General features: G+C 38.6%; 1 protein-coding gene across 4 annotated transcripts in view; it reads right to left on the minus strand.

The window, feature by feature from the left end:
* Positions 1 to 21,873, minus strand: part of SLC10A7 (solute carrier family 10 member 7) — a 293,931-nt gene that overhangs the window by 264,813 nt on the left and 7,245 nt on the right. For all 4 annotated transcript variants that reach the window (XM_065903971.1, XM_065903970.1, XM_065903969.1 and 1 more), the window contains exons 2-4: positions 21,494 to 21,576; positions 13,077 to 13,213; positions 4,471 to 4,546 (exon numbers count right to left, since the gene is read on the minus strand). In XM_065903971.1, the coding sequence (XP_065760043.1) occupies positions 4,471 to 4,546; positions 13,077 to 13,213; positions 21,494 to 21,576 (296 nt within the window). The remainder of the gene's footprint in view (positions 1 to 4,470; positions 4,547 to 13,076; positions 13,214 to 21,493; positions 21,577 to 21,873) is intronic.

A 21,873-nucleotide genomic window follows, 5' to 3' on the forward strand; every position in this document is an offset into this window, starting at 1 on the left:
CAAATGTTCCCTTGGTAACTCTAATCTTCTTGAAGAGATCTCTAGTGTTTCCCATTCTATTGTTTTCTTCTTTTTCTTTGCATTGATCACTGAGGAAGGCTTTCTTATCTCTCCTTGCTATTCTTTGGAATTCTCCATTCAGATGGGTATATCTTTCCTTTTCTGCTTTGCTTTTTGCATCTCTTCTTTTCTCAGCTATTTGTAAGGCCTCCTCAGACAACCATTTTGCCTTTTTCCATTTCTTTTCCTTGGGGATGGTCTTGAGCACTGCCTCCTGTACAATGTCACGAACCTCCATCCATAGTTCTTCAGGCACTCTGTCTATCAGATCTAATCCCTTGAATCTATTTGTCACTTCCATTGTATAATCGTAAGGGATTTGATTTAGATCATACCTGAATGGTCTAGTGGATTTTCTTACTTTCTTCAATTAATTTTAGAAAGGCTTAAAACTTAAAATTATCTAATATCTTTATGCAGATCATTTTCTCCCATAATTTCATATAAAAATAAGAGTCAATTCACTTCATACCAGAAGATATGACCACACTGGACTTTGCAAGCTTCTTTTCTGAAGCTCAGTGTTCAATATTTGTGAACAATTACGTCTTACTCTCCAGGACTTCAAAAATTCTTGACAATCATGAAACTGCATAATAAACTTTAAAGAACTAGACCATTGATGTTAGAAGACAGGGGAGATGTTCATAAATTCAATATTACTAATATGCAACATTAATGTAAATAATTTAAACATCTACTGGGGAATGAACATGTAGATAGACATTCAAATGCTACATGTTAATGTCAAGAAAATGAGTGATCTTTGAACTTCTGCCAAAAGTCATTTGAGAAAGAAAAGGTTTTTAAGGGAATCACATTAGAAAGAGATAAATGACACTGTTAAACAAATTAACACTTTCCTCAAATTCTTTCAAGGCAATAGATAGATGACCATAGCAGGCTCTAATCCAAGACTTCGTAACTTCCCTACCTCACTAATTATGTGACAACTGTAAGAATCTCTTGGCATAATGAGATGTTGGTTAAATCCAATTATCTGCCAATTCCATTCCTACACTTAGAGAAAACACAATCCATGACGCCTGGCTTCACTTTCCAGGCAGGGCTCGACCTCTGCCGGGTCCTTGGTGCTGCCTGGCCACACTACCATCCTCTCCAGGGGACTCCCTCTCATCTACATGGCAATTCCACATTTTCTCATCTCATCTGAAACACGAATAGCATTTACCCCCACCCTCATTCTCATGTGCTATGAAAAATAAAAGTCATCAGAAGACAACTCCCAAGTGTCCCCCTTAACCCATTTACACGGATCTACAGCCAGGCACTCTGTCTTCCCTCCTGTTCTTGTGACTAAATGGTCTAAGTCCCTACTGAAGCTCATATAACCCAACATCACTCTCTCCGCCTTGATCAGATAAATTGCTCCAGCACTCTCTCTTAAATCTACAGCTCCCTCTCCACTGTACAGTTTCCATCATGATAGAAAATGCTGTCCTTTCTGAAAGAGTAAATCTTGACCACACATCCCTCTCTAAAAATAGCCCCATTTCTCTATTCCTTTTTATTACAAAGGACATCATAACCATGGTCTATACTTTTTGTCTCTAATTCTTCTCTTCCTGTTTTCTTTACGCCTACTCCAAACAAGCTTTTGCCCCTGCCCTCTACCAAAACCACTCTGTTAAAAGTTAACAGTAACCTCTGCATAGCTTAATTTAGTTGTAAATTCTCAGAATTCATTTACACAACTCACATCAGCAGAATCTGTCATGCATGCATGCTAAGTCACTTCAGTCACATCCTACTCTTTGGGACCCTATAAACTATGCTACACCAGGTTCCTCTGCCTATGGGTTCTCCAGGCAAGCATACTACAGTGGATTGCCATGCCCTCCTCCAGGGGATCTTCCCTACCCAGGGATCGAACCCAAGTCTCTTAAGTCTCCTGCATTGGCAGACAGGTTCTTTACCACCAGAGCCATCCGGGAACCACTGGTGTCAGAATCTGACACCACTCATCATATCCTCCACCTTCAAACCCCTTCTTCACCTGGCTTCCTGGATACTATGCTCTCTTGTTTTTCTTTGAGTCTCATTAATTAACTCTCTCTGTTTTGCCTTTGCTTGTTATTCCTCATTGCCTTAACCTCTTAATGTGGGAGGGTCCCCAGGCTCAATCCTTGAACCTTTGCTCTTTTCTGTCTATGGAATCTCATACACAATCTTGGCTTTAAATATCATTTATTCATTGATGATGCCCTAATTTCCGTCTCCAGGTTTAGGCCACTCCCTCAACTCTCAACCCTTGTATCTATAATTGTTCACTGACATCTTCAATTGGCATCTCAACATATAAAAAAAGATAAGTTCTCCATGTTCACAATGTGACTGACATTACAAGTGTTCATCTGTCCAGTTCCCCTCTCCTTGAGGGTGCAGGAATATGGTAAGGCCACACAACTTGTTCTGGCCAATGTAACGTGAGCAGAAGCACCACGTCTCACTTCCAACCCAACATGAAAAGTCCATCTGTGATTCTCTAATCTCTCTGTCTCTGTTATGGCAAAGCTAAAAAGCTTTATGCTCCATCCAGATGATGTATCTTCAAAACATAAGCCTCCACTAACCAGGTTTCCTTAATAATGGCAAAGATCTTCCCACTCACCCACATGGGACAAGTACCATTAGCAAGAAATAACCCTTTATGCTTAACTGAGATTTTGCAGTTCTTAGTTATCACAGTATACTGTGGCTACCCAGACTAAACAACCCCACATATCTGCTGTCACATAGCACTCTTCTCCACCTCAGCAAACTCCATCCTTTCAGCTGCTCAGTCAAAAGCCTTTAAGTCACTCTTGACCCTTTCTTTCTCTGACACCCCACATCCAATCCATCAGCATATCCTGTGCCTTCAAAATACATTATGGAAAAACCCAAATGAACTTTTTGCCAACTCAATAAATACAGAATCTAACCACCTATTAGTTTCTCCACCACCATTCTGCTCTTCAAAAGACACTGGTTAGAAAATGAAAGACAAACCAGACTGGGAAAAATATTTACAAAGCATATATATATATATACATACATATGTATATATATATACACACACACACACATATATATAAAATGAAGGTCTTGTATCCAGAATATAGAAAATTCTCAAGGCTCACCAATAAGAAAGCAAAACACTCAATTTTGTAAAAAGCAAAATTTTAGTAGACATCTCCCAAAAGAAGACACAGATAACAAATAAGCACATGGAAAGATAAAAATGCTCACCATTATTAGTCACTGGGTAATGCAAATTAAATAAAAACCACAATGAGCATGGGAGGTAAGAGAGATTCAAGAGGGAAGGGATATATGTATACCCATGGCTGATTCATGTCTATATATGGCAGAAACCAACACATTTGTAAAGCGATTATCCCCCAGTTAAAAATACATATATCCTGCCTCATTCAAGAGCATCCTTTTCCTGGACTGCCTTGGTGGTTGAGTGGTTAAGAATCCACCTGCCAATGGAGGGGACACAGGTTCAATCCCTGGTCTGGGAAGATCCCGCATGCTGCAGGGCAACTAGGTCTGTGTGCCTCGACTCCTGACCTCGAGCTCCAGAGCCCGAAAGCCATAACTACTCAGCCCTGAGCTGAAACTACTGAAGCCCAGGCACCTAGAGCCCGTGCTCTGCAACAAGAGAAGCCACCGCAACAAGAAGCCCAAGCACCACAACTAGGGAACTGCCCCTGCTCGGCCAAAAATTAATTAATTAATTAAAAAATTTTTAAATGTGTATTCTTTTCTGAATGATAAACTATCAGGAGAAATAAGTGACTGCAAATCAAGAGTTCCTCGGTACAAAGTCGTAGGGCCTCTCAGCCAAGAAGAACCACATACAAGTAGCTCCCAAAATGGACTACTGCCATCCCGATACATAAGCACTCCTCTCTGGCTATGGTTCCCTAGGAGTTGGATAATTTCTTTGAACTCATCTTAGAAACCTGGCCTCATTTCTCCTCTTCTAATATCATCTTCACCTGCCATTAAACTCATACTGACCCTTTTCCCATGAACATAGCTTGCCCTAAATTTTTTTAAGAACTGAGGAATGGCCATAGCAGGTGTCCTCAGTTCACGAGTCTTGGATGTAAAAGCCCCTTGGCTTGGATTCCTTGTCCTCTGTCTCCTCATTTCTCACTGAAGTAGAAAAATCACAGTCTATCTCTGTTTCACTCACCTTGCTTTTCTCCTTGAAATCCTAAATTCCACTCATTATTGTCAATTTTAGCCTCTTTCTAACACATGAATCTACCCGCTTCTTTCATAAGCTGCTATAGTTACGCATTTTCTGTGATGTGACTCCTTTGTCATAAAATAAAATATAAAGTAAAAGGATAGCACCCACTCATGTTTAAAAAAGCTAACCCCATGACTCACCTCGTTCCCACCAACTGCCTTGGTTAATATCACCGCAGAAGACACAGGGGGAGGCATGCAACCTACTGTCTGCAACCTGAAACAGAAAACAAAAAGCAATTATAAGTAGGTTTCTTCTTTTTTCCAATTATAAAATTTTCACTATATTCATTCTAAAACAGTAGAGCTGGGAGAATGCTTATTGGTGCACATGTCCTGTCAAATTCAGACAATTCTATATGAGCCAACATGGCTTAGTAGAAACTCTCACTCCACTCCACAGATTTGAGTGATCTCATTTTTAAAATTATTTTAAGTTCTTACACAACTCAAAAAACAGTCAGATTATGGTGAGTGTAGTCATTGAAAATAACCAAAATGGTTTATCACTTGGTAGGTGTATATAAGCTCAGTTATTTTCAGGTATCTTTTCCTTATATGTTTTATAGGAAGGTTTTTGGCAAAAGTAAAACTTAAAAACCTCTTGCAGGGCTTCCATGGTGGCTCAGTGGTAAAGAATCCAAATGTCAATGGAAGAGACATAGGTTCGATCCCTGATCTGGGAAGATTCCACATGCTGTGGAGCATCTAAGCTCATGTGCCACAACTACTGAGCCCTTGCTCGCGAGCCTGGGAGCCAAAACTACTGTGCCCACATGCCGCAACTGAAGCCTGAACACCCTAGAGCTTGGAACAAGAGCCAATACTGCAATGAGACATCCAGGTACTTCAACTAGACAGTAGTATTCACCACCAAAACTAGAGAAAAACCTCAGCAGCAACAAAGACCCAGTTTAACCAAAAATAAATCAATAAAGTTATATATATATTTTAAAAAAAACCTCTTGCAAAGTTCAAATGTATTTAACAAAAACACAAGCTTACATTTGCTAATTCTTTTCCACAAAACAGAAATTCTGAAACTGTCATCTCCTAAAAGACATTTTCATTTTGCTATAATATCATTGTAAAAATAGTCATGACACAATCATATACTGCAAGGAGATCCAACCAGTCCATCCTAAAGGAAATCAGTCGTGAATATTCATTGGAAGGACTGATGCTGAAGCTGAAACTCCAATACTTTGGCCACTTGATGCAAAGAACTGACTCACTGGAAGAGACCCTGATGCTAGGAAGGACTGAAGGCAGGAAGAGAAGGGGACAACAGAGGATGAGATCATTGGATGGACACAAGTTTGAGTAAGCTCCGAGAGTTAGTGATGGAGAGGGAAGCCTGGTGTGCTGCAGTTTATGGGGTCACAAAGTGTCGGACATGACTGAGCAACTGAACTGAACTGAATCATATACTTCTTAGATTCAGACCCTGTAGTAAATTCTAGTGTCTATACTAAATTTGGTCCTTATTCATTATGTACATATGCCCCAGATTGTAATTAGAAGTCTATTCTCTTAGTTTAGAATAGAAAAATATATTATATCACAAGCAAATGAAATTATGAGTAGTAAATCCAAATATTAAAGATAAAAAAAACATTATTCAGCATTCATACAGAATATACATTCTGGGGACAAGGAGAAACTGGTCCAACTAAAGTGGAAAATTTATACAAGGAATCAAGGACACAGAGTACCTGACTAATATTTGAATGTAGGATCACAGGTGATTTTTTATTCTCTTTTGTAATAATGTATTATCTAATATTTACAAATGAACTTATGTTAGCTCTGAAATAAGAAAAAATAAAAGTTTCCATTAATTTTGACTGAAGACTTAAGAAAAATCCTTATATAGAATTTCAGTTCAATTCACACAAATACAGCATGTTTTTTTTTTTCCTTTTTTTGGCCATGCCATGTGGTTTATGGGATCATAGTTCCCATACCAGGGATTGAACCTGGGCCCTTAGTAGCAAAAGCATAGAATCCTATCCATTAGACCACCAGGGAATCCCCAAATATGGTCTTTTTTTAAAGTCTGTTTTCCCAAGTGATGTTCAAGTAGTGTCGGATTATGAATTTCCAATCTCTTACCCTTTCTTGTGATCATCACCAAGAACATCACTAACACTTACTAAGCTTTTACCACTTGCACTAGATACTGTTCTAGACAATAGACACTTTACACATTTATCCCTCAAGAGTATTTAAGATAAATACTACCATTCTTTTTCTGAAAACTGAAGTTAAGAAAGGAGTTAAGTGATACAGCCAAACTCACAAAACTGCCTATCCAGGATTAAGTTATTCCTGAGTCCAGGGACAATGACTTTAGCAAAGCCTGTTCCTCCAGCCTCTGCCTTCTATATTCCTTGCCACCAATACTAGTGATAAGCCCTCTTAGGTATTTTCAATCTTTCTAACTTTTTCAATCTTTCCCTCTCTTCTGGCTCCTTCCCTTCTATGTACAAAGGAGAATTCTCAACAACTCAAAAGAAAAAAAAACAAAACAAAACACTAACCTATACATTGAATACATATGCTTTCTATAGGTAGGATTCTACAAAAGGGTATTTAAAAAAAAAAGTATAAGGCATGATTTCTGCCTTCAAGGAGGTAAAACAGTCAACACACAAATGTAGATAACTAACCTCAAAATTAGTATTGTTTCTGCAAGATGTAGTCCTACCTTTATCACTGTGGCTCACTGCTGTGCTCCACTTACTTGACCCCAAAGCTCCTTCTCTCTCTACTCCCCTGGAATCTGACTTATGACCCTCCTAGTAAAAGTGTATGTGCATGTGCATGCTCAGTCTTGTCTGACTCTTTGCGACCCCATGGACTGCAGCCCGCCAGGCTCCTCAGTTCATGGGATTCTCCAGGCAAGAACACTGGAGTAGGTTGCCATTTCCTCCTCCAGGGGATCTTCCCGTCCCAGGGATCAAACCCAAGTCTCCCATGGATCCTGAATTGGTGGGCGGATTCTTTACCACTAGAGCCACTGGGAAGCCCCTCTAGTAAAAGCAGTAACCTTATAAATCACCAGCAATCTCCCAATCACCAAATTCAACATCCTTTTCCCCATATTCATTCTTACCTCCTTGCTTCTCAAAGCACCCTATTCTCTTGGTTGTCATAGGACAGCATCATTCTAATTTACCTTGTGTTTTAAACAAGTCCATTCAAGTTTTCTGCTGGATACTCCTGTCTTCTCAATCTTATTTTCAAACCTGAATGGGTAAGAATACTTAAAAATTTCTATTGCTAAACCCAGCCTCCATTCCCAATCTGTACATAGCTGCCTATGACTACCACCTTAAACTAAACATGTCTAATACAGAGTTTACGTATTTTCTAAGAAATTGATTTTGCCTCTCAATTAACTTAACTTAACTCAATTAACTGTCAATGGATCAGTTTTCTCCTAATGAACTAGTTTGAAACTTTGGAGTTAAGTGGAGCTCTACTTACTCTTAATAAATCAATCAATTATCACAACCAATTTTCCACTGTTTTCCATGACTGTTTCATCATCCCCCTTCAGATGCTTTTTTGCCCAAGTCTAGACATTTCTAAATGCCTACTCAGTGCTCTCTATACCTCCACTCTTTCCTTTTAACACAAAAAGATAAGGGAGTATGTATTCAGAATACACTTATTTCAGTGATTTAAACAGGATCCTGATACAAGAGTCTGCAACTCCCTCTAGTTAACATACTAAGTGTGTACTCTCAAATTGGGAGGGGACAGGAGAAAAAAATGAGTGAGGAAAAGCTTTCTCTAAGTGAGGCAGACTAACTCTGTACTCCTTTCAGTTCAATATCCTGAGCTTTGAATTGTATGCTTTTATTTATTTAGCATATGGAGATTACAAACTCTACTCTGCCTACATACCCAGGACAATCTGAGACTATCAGATAATCTTCTTAATGACCACTCTTTAGCGTGTGGTCTCTTGTTTACCACTTTTAAGAACTCTCCATCATCCACAGATTTAAACTCAAACTCTTCATATGAGTGAAGTGAAGTCACTCAGTCGTATCCGACTCTTCGCGACCCCATGGACTGCAGCCCACCAGGTTCCTCCATCCATGGGAGTGTCCAGGCAAGAGCACCGGAGTGGGGTGCCACTGCCTTCTCCAGATCAGTAGGTTCCAGCTTTTGCAGCTTGACCTTAAGGAAACTTTTTATCTTTGTCTTCCACTAATGCTTCATGTTTGAATTCTCTACTTTAGAGGTGCACAATCCATGCTGAAATTCTTCCCCTCAGTTCAGAACAGTCACTCAGTCATGCCTGACTCTTTGTGAGCACATGGACTGCAGCACTCCAGGCTTCCCAGTCCTTCATCAACTCTCGGAGCTTGCTCAAACTCACATCAATCAAGTCGATGACACGATCCAACCATCTCATCCTCTGTCGTCCCCTCTTCCTCCTGCCTTCAGTCTTTCCCAGCTTCAGGGTCTTTTCTAATGACTCAGTTCTTCACATCAGGTGGTCAAAAATTTGGAGTTTTAGCTTCAGCATCAGTCCTTCCAATGAATATTGAGAACTGATTTCCTTTAGGATGAACTGGTTGGATCTCCTTGCAGCCCAAGGGACTCTCAAGAGTCTTCTCCAACACCACAGTTCAAAAGCATCAGTTCTTCAGTGCTCAGTTTTCTTTACAGTCGAACTCTCACATCCATACATGACCACTGTAAAAACCATAGCTTTGTCTAGATGGACCTTTATTGGCAAAGTAATGTCTCTGCTTTTTAATATGTTGTCTACGTTAGTCACAGCTTTTCTTCCAAGAGCAAGCATCTTTTAATTTCATGGCTGTAGTCACCATCTGTAGTGATTTTGGAGCCCCCCAAAATAAAGTCAGCTACTGTTTCCACTGTTTCCCCATCTATTTGCCATGAAGTGATGGGACTGGATGCCATGATCTTAGTTTTCTGAACACTGAGTTTTAAGCCAGCTTTTTCACTCTCCTCTTTCACTTTCATCAAGAGGCTCTTTAGTTCCTCTTTGCTTTCTGCCATAAAGACTGTGTCATCTGCATCTCTGAAGCTATTGATATTTCTCCCAGCAAACTTGATTCCAGCTTGTGCTTCATCCAGCCCAGCATTTCTCTTGATGTACTCTGTATATAAGTCAAATAAGCAGGGTGACAATATACAACCTTGATGTACTACTTCTTTCCCAATTTGAAACCAGTCCCTTGTTCCAAGCCTGGTTCTAACTGTTGCTTCTTGACCTGCATACAGATTTCTCAGGAGGTAGGTAAGGTGGTCTGGTATTCTCAGCTCTTTAAGAATTTTCCACAGTTTGTTGCAATCCACACAGTCAAAGGATTTGGTGTAGTCAATAAAGCAGAAGTAGATGTTTCTCTGGAACTCTCTTGCTTTTTCTATGATCCAACGATGTTGGCAATTTGATCTCTGGCTCCTCTGCCTTTTCTAAATCCAGTTTAAACACCTGGAAACTGGTTCACATACTGCTGAAGCCTAACTTAGAGAATTTTGAGCATTACTTTGGTAGCATGTGAGATGAGTATGGATATAAGAGTTGGACTATAAAGAAAGCTGAGCACCGAAGAATTGATGCTTTTGAACTGTGGTGTTGGAGAAGACTCTTGAGAGTCCTTTGAACTGCAAGGAGATCCAACCAGTCCATCCTAAAGGAAATCAGTCCTGAATATTAATTGGAAGGACTGATGCTGAAGCTGCAACTCCAATACTGTGTCCACCTGATGTGAAGAGCTGACCCATTGGAAAAGACCCTGATGCTGAGAAAGACTGAAGGAGAGAGGAGAAGGGGACAACAGAAGATGAGATGGTTGGATGGCATCACCAACTCAATGGACATGAGTTTGAATAAACTCCAGGAGTTGGTGACGGACAGGGAGGCCTGGTGTGCTCCAGTCCATGGGGTCACAGAGTCGGACACAACTGAGTAACTGAACTGAACTAAGTGCAATTGTGCAGTAGTTTGAGCATTCTTTGGCATTGCCTTTCTTAAGGATTCGAATGAAAACTGATCTTTTCCAGTCCTGTGGCCACTGCTGAGTTTTCCAAATTTGCTGGCATATTGAGTGCAGCACTTTCCTGGCATCATCTTTTAGGATTTGAAATAGCTCAGCTGCAATCCCATCACCTCCACTTGCTTTGTTCATAGTGATGCTTCCTAAGGTCCACTTGACTTCCCACTCCAGGATGTCTGGCCTTCTTCCCTTATAACTGGGTTACACTTATCTAACAAATCACAAGCTAGACCATTTTGATTGGCTACTATTTTATGTGTGTATATATATATATATATATATATATATATATATATATATATCTCCTATGTGCATGCATGTTAAGTCTCTTCAGTTGTATCCAAATCTTTGTGACTCCACTGACAGTAAGTCTACCAGGCTCCTCTGTCCATGAGCAATCTCCAGGCAAGAATACTGGAGTGGGTTGCCATGCCCTCCTCCATGGGATCTTCCCAACCCAGGGACCAAACCCGAATTTTTTAAGTCTCCCACACTGGCAGGTGGGTTCTTTATTACTGGCATCACCTGGGAAGCCCCATATGCCCTACATATCCAACTAAACTGAAAGTTCCCTGAATACAAGGAAAATGTTAGTCTTTTCCAATTTCTTGAGTGTTCTATGTAAGGCAGATACTCCATAAATACTAGGTTTTCTTTCTTTCCTTTTTTTTTTTTGGCCATACTGTGCAGCACATGGGATATCTCAGTTCCCAATCTGGGGATCAAACTCATGGCCCCTGCATTGAAAGTGCAGAATCTTAACCACTGGACCGCCAAGGAAGTCCCAAATACTGATTCTTAATAAGCATCATACATTGTTGCTCTAAAATGATGTCATATTTATGTAGCATTTTATAATTTCTGGTGAAATTTTATATCATTCTCCGAAACTCAATTAAAACAGCACCCTTGGTCCCCCCTCTTGTCCTAACCTTTCTCTCCCAGCTAAGTAAATGATGCCACCAATCACCCAGTAGCTCACACCCCAAATCTAGATGTCATCCTTGACTCCTCCCTGTCCTTCTCTCTCTACATCCTATCCACCCATGGGTTCTGAGAGCTCTAATTTTAAAACATAATCTCCATATATCCATCTCTTTCTACTGTACTGCTACCTCACCACACTAACATCCAAGCTGGTCCCCTAGCTTTCTCTCAGGCCCTTCTGCTATCTGTTCTCCTAGAAGAATCATTTGCAATACAAATCAGAACCACATCACTCTCTTATTTAAATCCCTCCAGTAGCTTCCCAAAATAAAAACTGAATGATTTTCCACAGCCTACAAAGCTCTATGGGAAGGGTCCTGTCCACCTTTCCAACCCTAAGTCATATTACTCATCCTCTGTATCATTAGGCTTTGGTCATCAATGTCACTTTCCTGACTCTAGAACACACCAGGCTTGTTCCAGCCCTTACACATTCTAATTTCTTTGCCTAGAATATTCTACCCCTAGAACTCTACAGTGTAAATTAATCACCAGTCTATCCTCTCAACCATTTTCATCCATATCATACCGTTTTACTTCATATCATTTATCTTGATCTTGATCACATATTTACTAGTTTACTGACAATCACACCCAGAGTGTCCTTGACAAGCAAAACTAACTGGCACTTGCCAATTTTGTTCACTGTTGTTTGTCCAGTACCTATAATAATTCCTAGCACATAATAGGAGCTAAATAAATAGCGCATAAATGAATGAATAAGTGATCTCAATTGATATCCCAAAAATCATTATTAAGCAGGCAATAAAAATATGATTACCCTCATTTTATAATTATAAAACAGTTTCCCTGGTAGCTCAGTTGGTAAAGAATCTGCCTACAGTGCAGGAGACCTGGGTTCAGTCTCTGGGTTGGGAAGATTCCCTGGAGAAGGAGATGGCAAACCACTCTAATATTCTTGCCTGGAAAATCCCATGGACAGAGGAGCTTCATGGGCCACAGTCCATGGGATCGCAAGAGTCGGACACAACTTAGCGACTAAACCACCACCATAATTACAAAACAGGGAAACTGAGGTTTCAGACTATTAAACGACTTTCCTCAAAGTCACATAGCAAGATAGCAAGAAGATTAAAACGCAATCTTTAGGCCTGGAGTTCAGTATTTAAGCTGTTAAATCATGATGCTAAAATGTGGCTAGTTTTAAACCACTTCAAATAATTTTTAAGTCATTTAATACTTTTAACAAACATGGCAACATTTTTAATGGGAAAAAAGATCTTAACAAAAACCTATTGGTAATTCAATTATCCTATCAAACATAACAACAGAGCAAGTGAAAAAGTAAATGTTTGTCCCCTCTACATATTTTTTATTTCCTATATATTTTGAAAAACACATAGTATTTAGTAAGATATAGAATGCAAAAGTTAAAGCACCCAACTTATAGCCTACATTACACACACAAACAGATCTTACATCCTCTAGCACCTTCCATTTTTCTCCCAACAGAAAACTGTCTCTCCTGGAACCATAAGATTAAGTAAGTGTATCTTTTAAGATTCAGTTATAAAATTCTCTAATGAACTTCCTTGATGAAACACTATCATTTTTAGGAATAATAATAATGTTAAAAGTGTTTGTATTTCCTTACATCACACATAAGCCCTTTCATATACAGTTGCCACAGAAATGATAACATCACTAAAGATGCCCCATTAAAAGTGGACCCTTCAAAATATTTAAACATACCCTTTTAAAAGCCATTCATTGATGGGTGTGATTGATAAAAGCTGAAGAAAAAGCCATACTGCTGCTGGGAAGAATGCAAGTGTAAATATCTGAATAAAAAGATGTAGTTTTATATGCACCAAAGCACTTGTCAGCTCCTGTGAAAATGAAGGACACAAAATAACAAAGGTAAGAAAACTCTTTCTGAAGAGATTGCTGCCAAAACAACATCACATGAATTAGGTTTTTTAAAGTGAGATATAGTTAACATACAATGTTGTACTAGTTTTAGACATACAACATGATGATTCACTGTATATATTGCAAAACGATCACCACAGTAAGTCTAGTTAATATCTATCAATTTGGACTTATTTCACAGCTAAATTTTTTACCTATAAGCATACACATAAGAGATAGACTTTATGGGAAAAAAACTCTTCATGGTAATTATATTTTTATATAAAACTTATCAAACATCCTCATTTTTTTCAAATATAATACACCATAACAATTTAGATTCATAAAATTCTGGAATAGGACTAAGCTAACTACCTTAACACTAGCATAGATTTCAGAATTGCTGATACATAAACAAACACATAGGATGCTACAGAAAAACCCACACAAACTTTTTGGCTAACTCAAAAGGACAAAATCTTGTTTAAAAATTTTGGCAGGACCTACCTAGCATTTTAACTTAATTTGATACCCTCTATTCATTACACCAGATCTGGCAAGGCCTCAACTTGGCAAGATGTTACTAAATCTACACACAAATCATAATTTTTAACAATGTTTTTCCCAATAATATTCTATAACTCCAAAGGGCTCTTTCCCCAAAATCTACTCACTAAATTTTTTTTTAAATGGGACTAGTATTACCTTTTTATTATGTGAATACATATAATACAAAATAAGAAAACTATAAACCAGTATTTCTTTACTCACTAGATTTCTCTATTAACATTTACTGAATAGCAGAGTTTTGTACCATGCTCTGAGCTTGCCATTTTAATGTATGTTACCTCATCTAATCCTAACAACAACTCTATTAGGAAGATATTATCCGATGAGAAAACTGAGATTTTCTGGCATGCTATCAAACCCATGAATTCCTGTTTCTACCACCAAGTCACACCACTGCCCCAAGAGGGAAAAGATGTACATGAAAACATGACATACCAGGAATAAGTTGTGAGTCTCACAGCTGCAAAAGGATATAACACTAAACTCTGAGATTTCAATACGTACAAACTAACAAGCATTTACATTTGAATTTCTTTAAGTTATGTGGTTATTCAGAGGACATGAAACAAATTCAGAAAGTAATAGAAAACATGTAAAACATGCAGTCATTAAAACACATTCAAAGATGCCAGAGTCACTGGTCATAAACTTAGCACTGCAATGTCCCCCACTTTCCCTAGTTCAAGTTAAGTCATGACGTGGCCTCAGAGACATTAGTCAAAGTTTACAGTGTAGTAAACAGTAGGTTAATGCAGGCTCATTCACTGATCACCACTTTCTGCCATCTGTCTCATCGGCTCCCACCCTTCATCTCTCTATGTGAAGACATAGTGGCAGACATGTAGACTCAATCTCAAGACATCTCTAAAGGCACAGGCATCCGTGGAACTCCTGGCAACCTGGATCCAACGGAGAACAACACTGGGCCAGCCGGAAGCCACGCTGTGTGCCCAGATCAGAGCTCACATAAGAGGAGTCATCTTCCACTGAACCGGAAGTTTCACCCCAGAAAAAACTTAGGCACCAGCAGCTGGAAGAATTCTCAGTAGTCTTGAGACCAAATCTCACTCAAACACACTCAGAGGGCCTCTACAAATACCAAATAACGATCAGTGGGTTTTTTATTTTTAAAAAATTAAAATGACTAGCCAGAATGCAGTAAACAAAGGCATTGGTATACACTTCTCATAGGAATATAAAATGCTTCAACCTTTCTGAAAAGTAACTTGGGAGAGTATCTCAACGACTATAATATGACTCATATTCCTGCATTTCAAAATGTTTTGGCTAGGCATTTCACCTAAGGATATAAAAAGTGGTTACAAGCATTTATATCTAGAAAGGACTGATAGAGCATTATCTATTACAGTAAACTCGGAAAACAACATATATGTCCAAAAGTGGGAGAAAAACTAATGACTTCAGGTGGCAACAGAGTGCTAAGAGCTATTAGAAAATATGTTAAAACTGTGCAGACAAGGATGTAGGAGTTCGGGGATCTCTTCCAGCTTAACCACAGGCATGCCACTGGCCCAACCTGTGGAGACCAAACCTGGCAGCTCATTGCCTCAGCCAGCGCCTGCCTCCCTTCTAGGTATGTGGACTATCTCTCATAATTCAGACTTTCACAAGTCGTCTGACCCAGAAATTCTACTTCAAGGAAATAATTCTTCACACGTATTATCAAATGTAGAAAATAGCATATTTTTAAGTTATCCTTTGTAGAATGTTTATGACAGCAAAACTTCGTAAGTTATACATATGTCTATCAATAGAAGACAAGGAAATCTATCAAGACATGTTCATAAAATACAGTATCTTTCAACATTCAAAAAGAAACAAGGAGCTTTTTATGTGCTGATATGAAACAATCCCCAAGATACGTGTTTTGAGTAAAATAAAGGTGGCAAACAGTATAAAATACCACAGTTTGATGGGGGCGGGGGATACACATATGTTCAATTTACATAGAGTATCCCTGGAAAGATACAGAAACTGCTCATATTGGTTTTCTCCAGAGAAGAGAACTTGAGTATTTAGTAGAGGGGCAAAAAGAATACTTCTCATCATAAATACACTTATATCTTTTGATTTATGTTCATAAAACTGAATAAAATACAAATTACCTTATTTTCAAATATAAAGAAAAGTTAAATGAAATATTAAATCACATGAAAAATTACCATTATACAATATAACATAGAAAATAAAATTGTATATTGTGTATGCGTGTATATTTATGCAAAAATATGTACGTATGTATATATATAATGTGTACATATATAATGTATATATATGTATATATAAATATGTATATATAATATACATAAATTTTTTAAAATCCTTTATTTTTAAAAGTCTCTACATACAAAACAGAGTTCCAAGGAATAGCACAGAGAAATAAGAAAACCTTTCCCAGTGATCAATGCAAAGAAAGGAAAACAATAGAATGGGAAAGACTAGAGATCTCTTCAAGAAGATTAGAGAAGCCAAGGAAACATTTCACGCAAAGATGGGCTCAATAAAGGACAGAAATGGTAGGGACCTAACAGAAGCTGAAGATATAAAGAAGAGGTGGCAAAAATACACAGAACTATACAAAAAAGATCTTCATGACCCAGATAACCACAGTGGTGTGACCACTGAACTAGACCCAGACATCCTGGAATGCAAAGTCAAGTGGGCCTTAGGAAGTATCAATATGAACAAAGCTAGTGGAGGTGATCAAATTCCAGCTGAGCTATTTCAAATCCTAAAAGATGATGCTATGAAAGTGCTACACTCAATGTGCCAGTAAATTTGGAAAACTCAGCAGTGGCCACAGAACTGGAAAAGGTCAGTTTTCATTCCAATCCCAAAGAAAGGCAATGCCAAAGAATGCTCAAACTACCACAAACTTGTACTCATCTCACACACTAGCAAAGTAATGCTCAAAATTCTCCAAGTCAGGCTTCAACAGTGCATGAACCATGAAATTCCAGATGTTCAAACTGGATTAAAAAAGGCAGAGGAACCAGAGATCAAATTGCCAACATCCGTCAGATCATAGAAAAAGCAAGAGAGTTCCAGAAAAATATCTACTTCTGCTTCATTGCCTATGCCAAAGCCTTTGATTGTGTGGATCACAATAAACTGTGGGAAATTCTTAAAGAGATGGGCATACCAAACCACCTTACCTACCTCCTGAGAAGTCTGTATGCAGGTCAAGAAGCAACAGTTAGAACCAGGCATGGAACAACAGACTGGTTCCAAATCAAAAAAGGAGTATGTCAAGGCTATATACTGTCACTCTGCTTATTTAACTTATATGCAGAGTACATCATGAGAAATGCTGGGCAGGATGAAGCACAAGCTAAAATCAAGATTGCCAGGAGAAATATCAATAACCTCAGATATGCAGATGACACCACCCTTACAGCAGAAAGTGAAGAACTAAAGAGCCTCTTGATGAAAGTGAAAGAGGAGAGTGAAAAAGTTGGCTTAAAACTCAGCATTCAGAAAACTAAGATCATGGCATCCGATCCCATCATTTCATTGGCAAATAGATGGGGAGTCAATGGAAACAGTGACCGACTTTATTTTGGGGGGCTCCAACATCACTGCAGGTGGAGACTGCAGCCTTGAAATTAAAAGATGCCTGCTCCTTGGAAGAAAAGCTATGACTAACATAGACAGCATATTAACAAGCAGAGATGTTAACAAACAAACAAACTGATTACTTTGCCAACAAAGGTTCATCTAGTCAAAGCTATAGTTTTTCCAGTAGTCATGTATGGATGTGAGAGTTGAACTATAAAGAAAGCTGAGTGCTGAAGAATTGATATTTTTGAACTGTGGTGTTGGAGAAGACTCTTGAGAGTCCCTTGGACTGCAGGAGATCCAACCAGCCAATCCTAAAGGAAATCAATCCTGAACATTGATTGGAAGGACTGATGCTGAGGCTGAAACTCTAATACTTTGGCCACCTGATGTGACAAACTGACTCACTGGAAAAGACCCTGAAGCTGGGAAAGGCTGAATGCAGGAGAAGAAGGGGACAACAGAGGATGAGATGGTTGGATGGTGTCACCGACTCTACAGATATGAGTTTGAGCAAGCTCTAGGAGTTGGTGATGGACAGGGAAGCCTGGCGTGCTAGGAGTCGCGTCCATGGGGTCGCAAAGAGTCGGACACGACTGAGCAGCTGAACTGAACTGATATAAAAAATATGTCTAAGAAAAAAGGACTAAAATTCACACAATGTTAAGAGCAGTTGTTTTTATTCTTTCTAATCTTTCTACATGGGGAAATACTATTTTTGGAATCACGGAAAAAGTTATAAAAAAATGTAGTTAAAAAAATACAAGCTGACCTGATAAATGACAATTAGAAACAACTGACATTGTATCAGACTAATGGAACAATAAAGAAACAGCAAAATGAATCACAAGGGGCTACTATGTTGGGTCATCAAGGGCTTCTTAACAACATGGAGTTAAGAGACATGAATTGTTTCCAAGAAAGATTCCAAGACTATCACAAAAACCCAAAGTTCTATATTTTTTATATCTTCTTCATACAATCTTAAAGATAAAATAAGGCGGCAGAGGAAAAGAAAAAGCAAGTAAACACTATAAAATTCAAAATAGTATTACTCCAAACATATCCATGTAGAATTTAGGGCCACATTCTTAAATAACCACCATCATGAATAATTGAAAAGTTGATTTCACATGACATTTTGTTTACTCACATGTAATAAAGGTTGAATTCCATTAAAAATAAACTTAAGGAGATACTCCACATACCCGGACCTCAGTGACAGCATCAAGAATTGCTTAAAAGCAGAGGTTCAGACTGGGATTTAGAAATATTTTCATTACATACCAATTTCCCTGCTAACCCTTATTCGACCTTACTGGATTTGCTTTGAGAAGCAGCCTCATAGCTCTGGGCTAGAAACAAGCAGTGGTAGCCTCAAGTTCAGAATTTGCTATAGTTACTTCTAAGCTAATAGGATTTAAAAAAAATGATCTGTTTAGGAAAATAAGGAAAACTAAATATTTTAGCCTACTGGGACCCCTCTCAGACTCTGAGCTTTCTGTTCATCTTTGCTCCTGTCCCAGGCCAAGCGCATGTTTACAAGGCTGCAGCCCCTGTGGTCATAAGCACTTCTTAGGCACCTGTTTAAGCGAGATTGGTCCTGTCACAATCTCTTCAGTGACTAATCCTCTGAAACTGCAGGTCTGAGGCTAACTAAATATAAAATATATTTCAAATGTGACCTTATTTCATACTACTACAACAAAAAAGTTCAGAAACCATTTCAACAGGTATTTCACAAACTAGAAACCAAGAGTCATAAAACAAGATTTAGCATTAAATCTTTTTCTCATGAAGTATTAATACACAGTACTTTATAGTTTTAATAAGTGAACAAAACAAATTTTAGAATACACATCATTACCTCAATGTATAAATAACACTACATGAAATGTTCCAGATAAATCAAACTTGCATGGGACCAATGTAAATGCTTGCAAATAGACTCAAGTTAATAATAACTTGCTGTCTCCTACGTGTAAAAATGCACTATTCCAGGACCTAGCAGGTTAAAAAAAAAATAGTAGTCCCAGCTGATATTAATTTGATTATTGACTAAAAAACAAGTAACATGAAGATCAGATCGCTACCTCCTAACTTACAACTGTTCACTTGTCCGGGAAATTAGCAAGGCCTAGAGATGGTTTAACACTACATAATGATGCAATCTAGGGTATCTTAAATTAAATGGATCTTCAAAATGACTTAATATTGTATTAGTTTGAAAAGGGCCCTTAATGGAGGAAGTGGCTTTGATGGCTGCTTAGATACCATGATAAAACACAGAATCCAGGCATTTGATCATCAGAGCCAAATTAGCTGAATGAAGGTTTCCTAGGTGCTTACAGAAGAATTTTCTTAGAAAATGCTGGTAAATATGACTTTCTTCCTTCTTCAACTCCTGCATCCCACAGAGTTGGCTGCTTGACAGGATAGTGTTAAGCAAGAAACTGAAGGAGTGAGAGAATCAAATCTTGCCAGATTTCCCAAGGCATAAAGAAAAACTGTTGGAGAAGGAAACGGCAACCCACTCCAGTATTCTTGCCTGGGAAAGCCCATAGACAGAGGAGCCTGGAGGGACACAGTCCAAGGGGTTACAAAGAGTTGGAATCGACTTGGCAACTTCACAACAGAGAACAGCTGCAGATATTAAGCAGCCAGCAGGGGATGTAGTTAGAGCAATGTCTCAAGCACAGGGCATGGGTGAGGCACCTGTTCCACAGAGACAATCAGCCAAGGCCAGCAGGAAGACCTCTAGGGAAAATCCATCCAGTTCCACAGGAGTGGCAAGTATCTTTCTGTATCACTGGATCCCACATTTGAGAACCAAGTGTAGAACTCAGGTGTTGACAGAGAAAGCCTGCATCCCACCCCCCACCCCCCACCCTGCCCCAAGACCAACCATAGTCCTCTCATGTCAACATAATTTACAAAAACTAGAATTTAACCTATTTAGGAAATCTCATTCTAAGTTGGCTTCAAAAGAGCAAGTAATTAGTGACAATATTTCAAATTCTTGAGACAAAATTTCTCAGACACTACACAGGGATCCCTTCTATATCAAAAGTGCCCCATTGATAAGATTTATACCAACTTGACAACTACAGAATACATAAATTTAGTCAGACCATGCTTTTTCCAAGTTGCTACTAGGATGGTCAAAAATGAAGGTAACTAAATACGTTTTTTATTCAAAGCACACTTAAGAGAAAATTAAAATAAACACAGGCAAGACCTAATGTGGAAACAGAATTTTAAACCCATTTCCAAAAATGCCCCAAAACCTGACATAGTAAGAGTCCCCACCTACATATGAACAAGGATATCTTAAAATGACAGCTTTACAAGCTCAGTGTAATTTCTTCAAAGGTAAATGGGTATTTTCTTTTCTTTTATTACAATTCAAAGGAGAATCAGAAATTCTACTCATTCCTCTCTTGGATGTTAAAATGTCTTGATTTGTTTAATTCTAAAAGAATCTCATATTCAGGGATAGCTAGATCAGTAAATAAAATTACCTGTGTGTGTTCATGATAGATGGTGGTTCAATGTGAAAAATTCCTGCATTGCAGTTAAAACATTCATTAATATGTTTATATATTAATATGTAATAGATATGCCATATTAATAGGTAATAGATAGAGAATATCCTTTTAAAAAAAGACACACAAATTAGTTAAAAACTATAAGAAGCACCACTTGAGCAGCACAAGTCCTAGAAGCTAAAGAAGATCCACAAGTTATGGAAAACTAACTAAACATCAGTGACTCCAGAGTGCCCCAGCAGGGGCCATACAGTGACCAACACGATCTGAGAAAGATGGGAAGCAGATGTTTCAGTTCACTGTATTAAAAACACAACCACTCTAACCACACCTTCCTTCAGTCTCCATGGTGCTATCCAACTATAGTACAGTGTCTATGATACATAGTTACTAGGTACAAAAGGCAAGTCCTTTGCAGAGGTCCAAGTCACTTTCCCTGATAGTGAAGTCTTCAGACTGTAACTACACCTGGTTTTACAAAAGGAATCTGAAATTTCAAAGCGGTAAGCGTAAATTAAATTCTTCTCCCTGCTTTTCATGTGCCCCCATAGGTAACAGTACCTCTGTATTTAATGACAGTCCGCTGTTAAAGAATATTGTTGCGACAGCAATGTAGGAGACAGTTATTTCTGGCTTCAGGGGTCCTAAAGAGACAGAAATGAGTCACTGTTAGAAAAACATTTTTGACAGGCATTTACTTGACACAAAAGAAGAATCCACTGGAGGAGAACAAGCGGGACTCTAAATCTTGGTGTTGCCTCTACTATGCTAATGAGCTCACAGAGTTAAGTGTTCACTGTGAGGCAGCCTGACTCTGGACAGGATTTTCTGGAGGGCAAGGACCGTGGCTGTCCAGCTCAGCACAGAACCCTCAGACCAGAAGAATGAAAATAAACACTGCTCTCACACAGGAGAGCAGACATGCTGCATCCTTCTACATT

This window comes from Muntiacus reevesi, chromosome 13 (genome assembly GCF_963930625.1).
Source record: "Muntiacus reevesi chromosome 13, mMunRee1.1, whole genome shotgun sequence".
Lineage (NCBI taxonomy): Eukaryota > Metazoa > Chordata > Mammalia > Artiodactyla > Cervidae > Muntiacus > Muntiacus reevesi.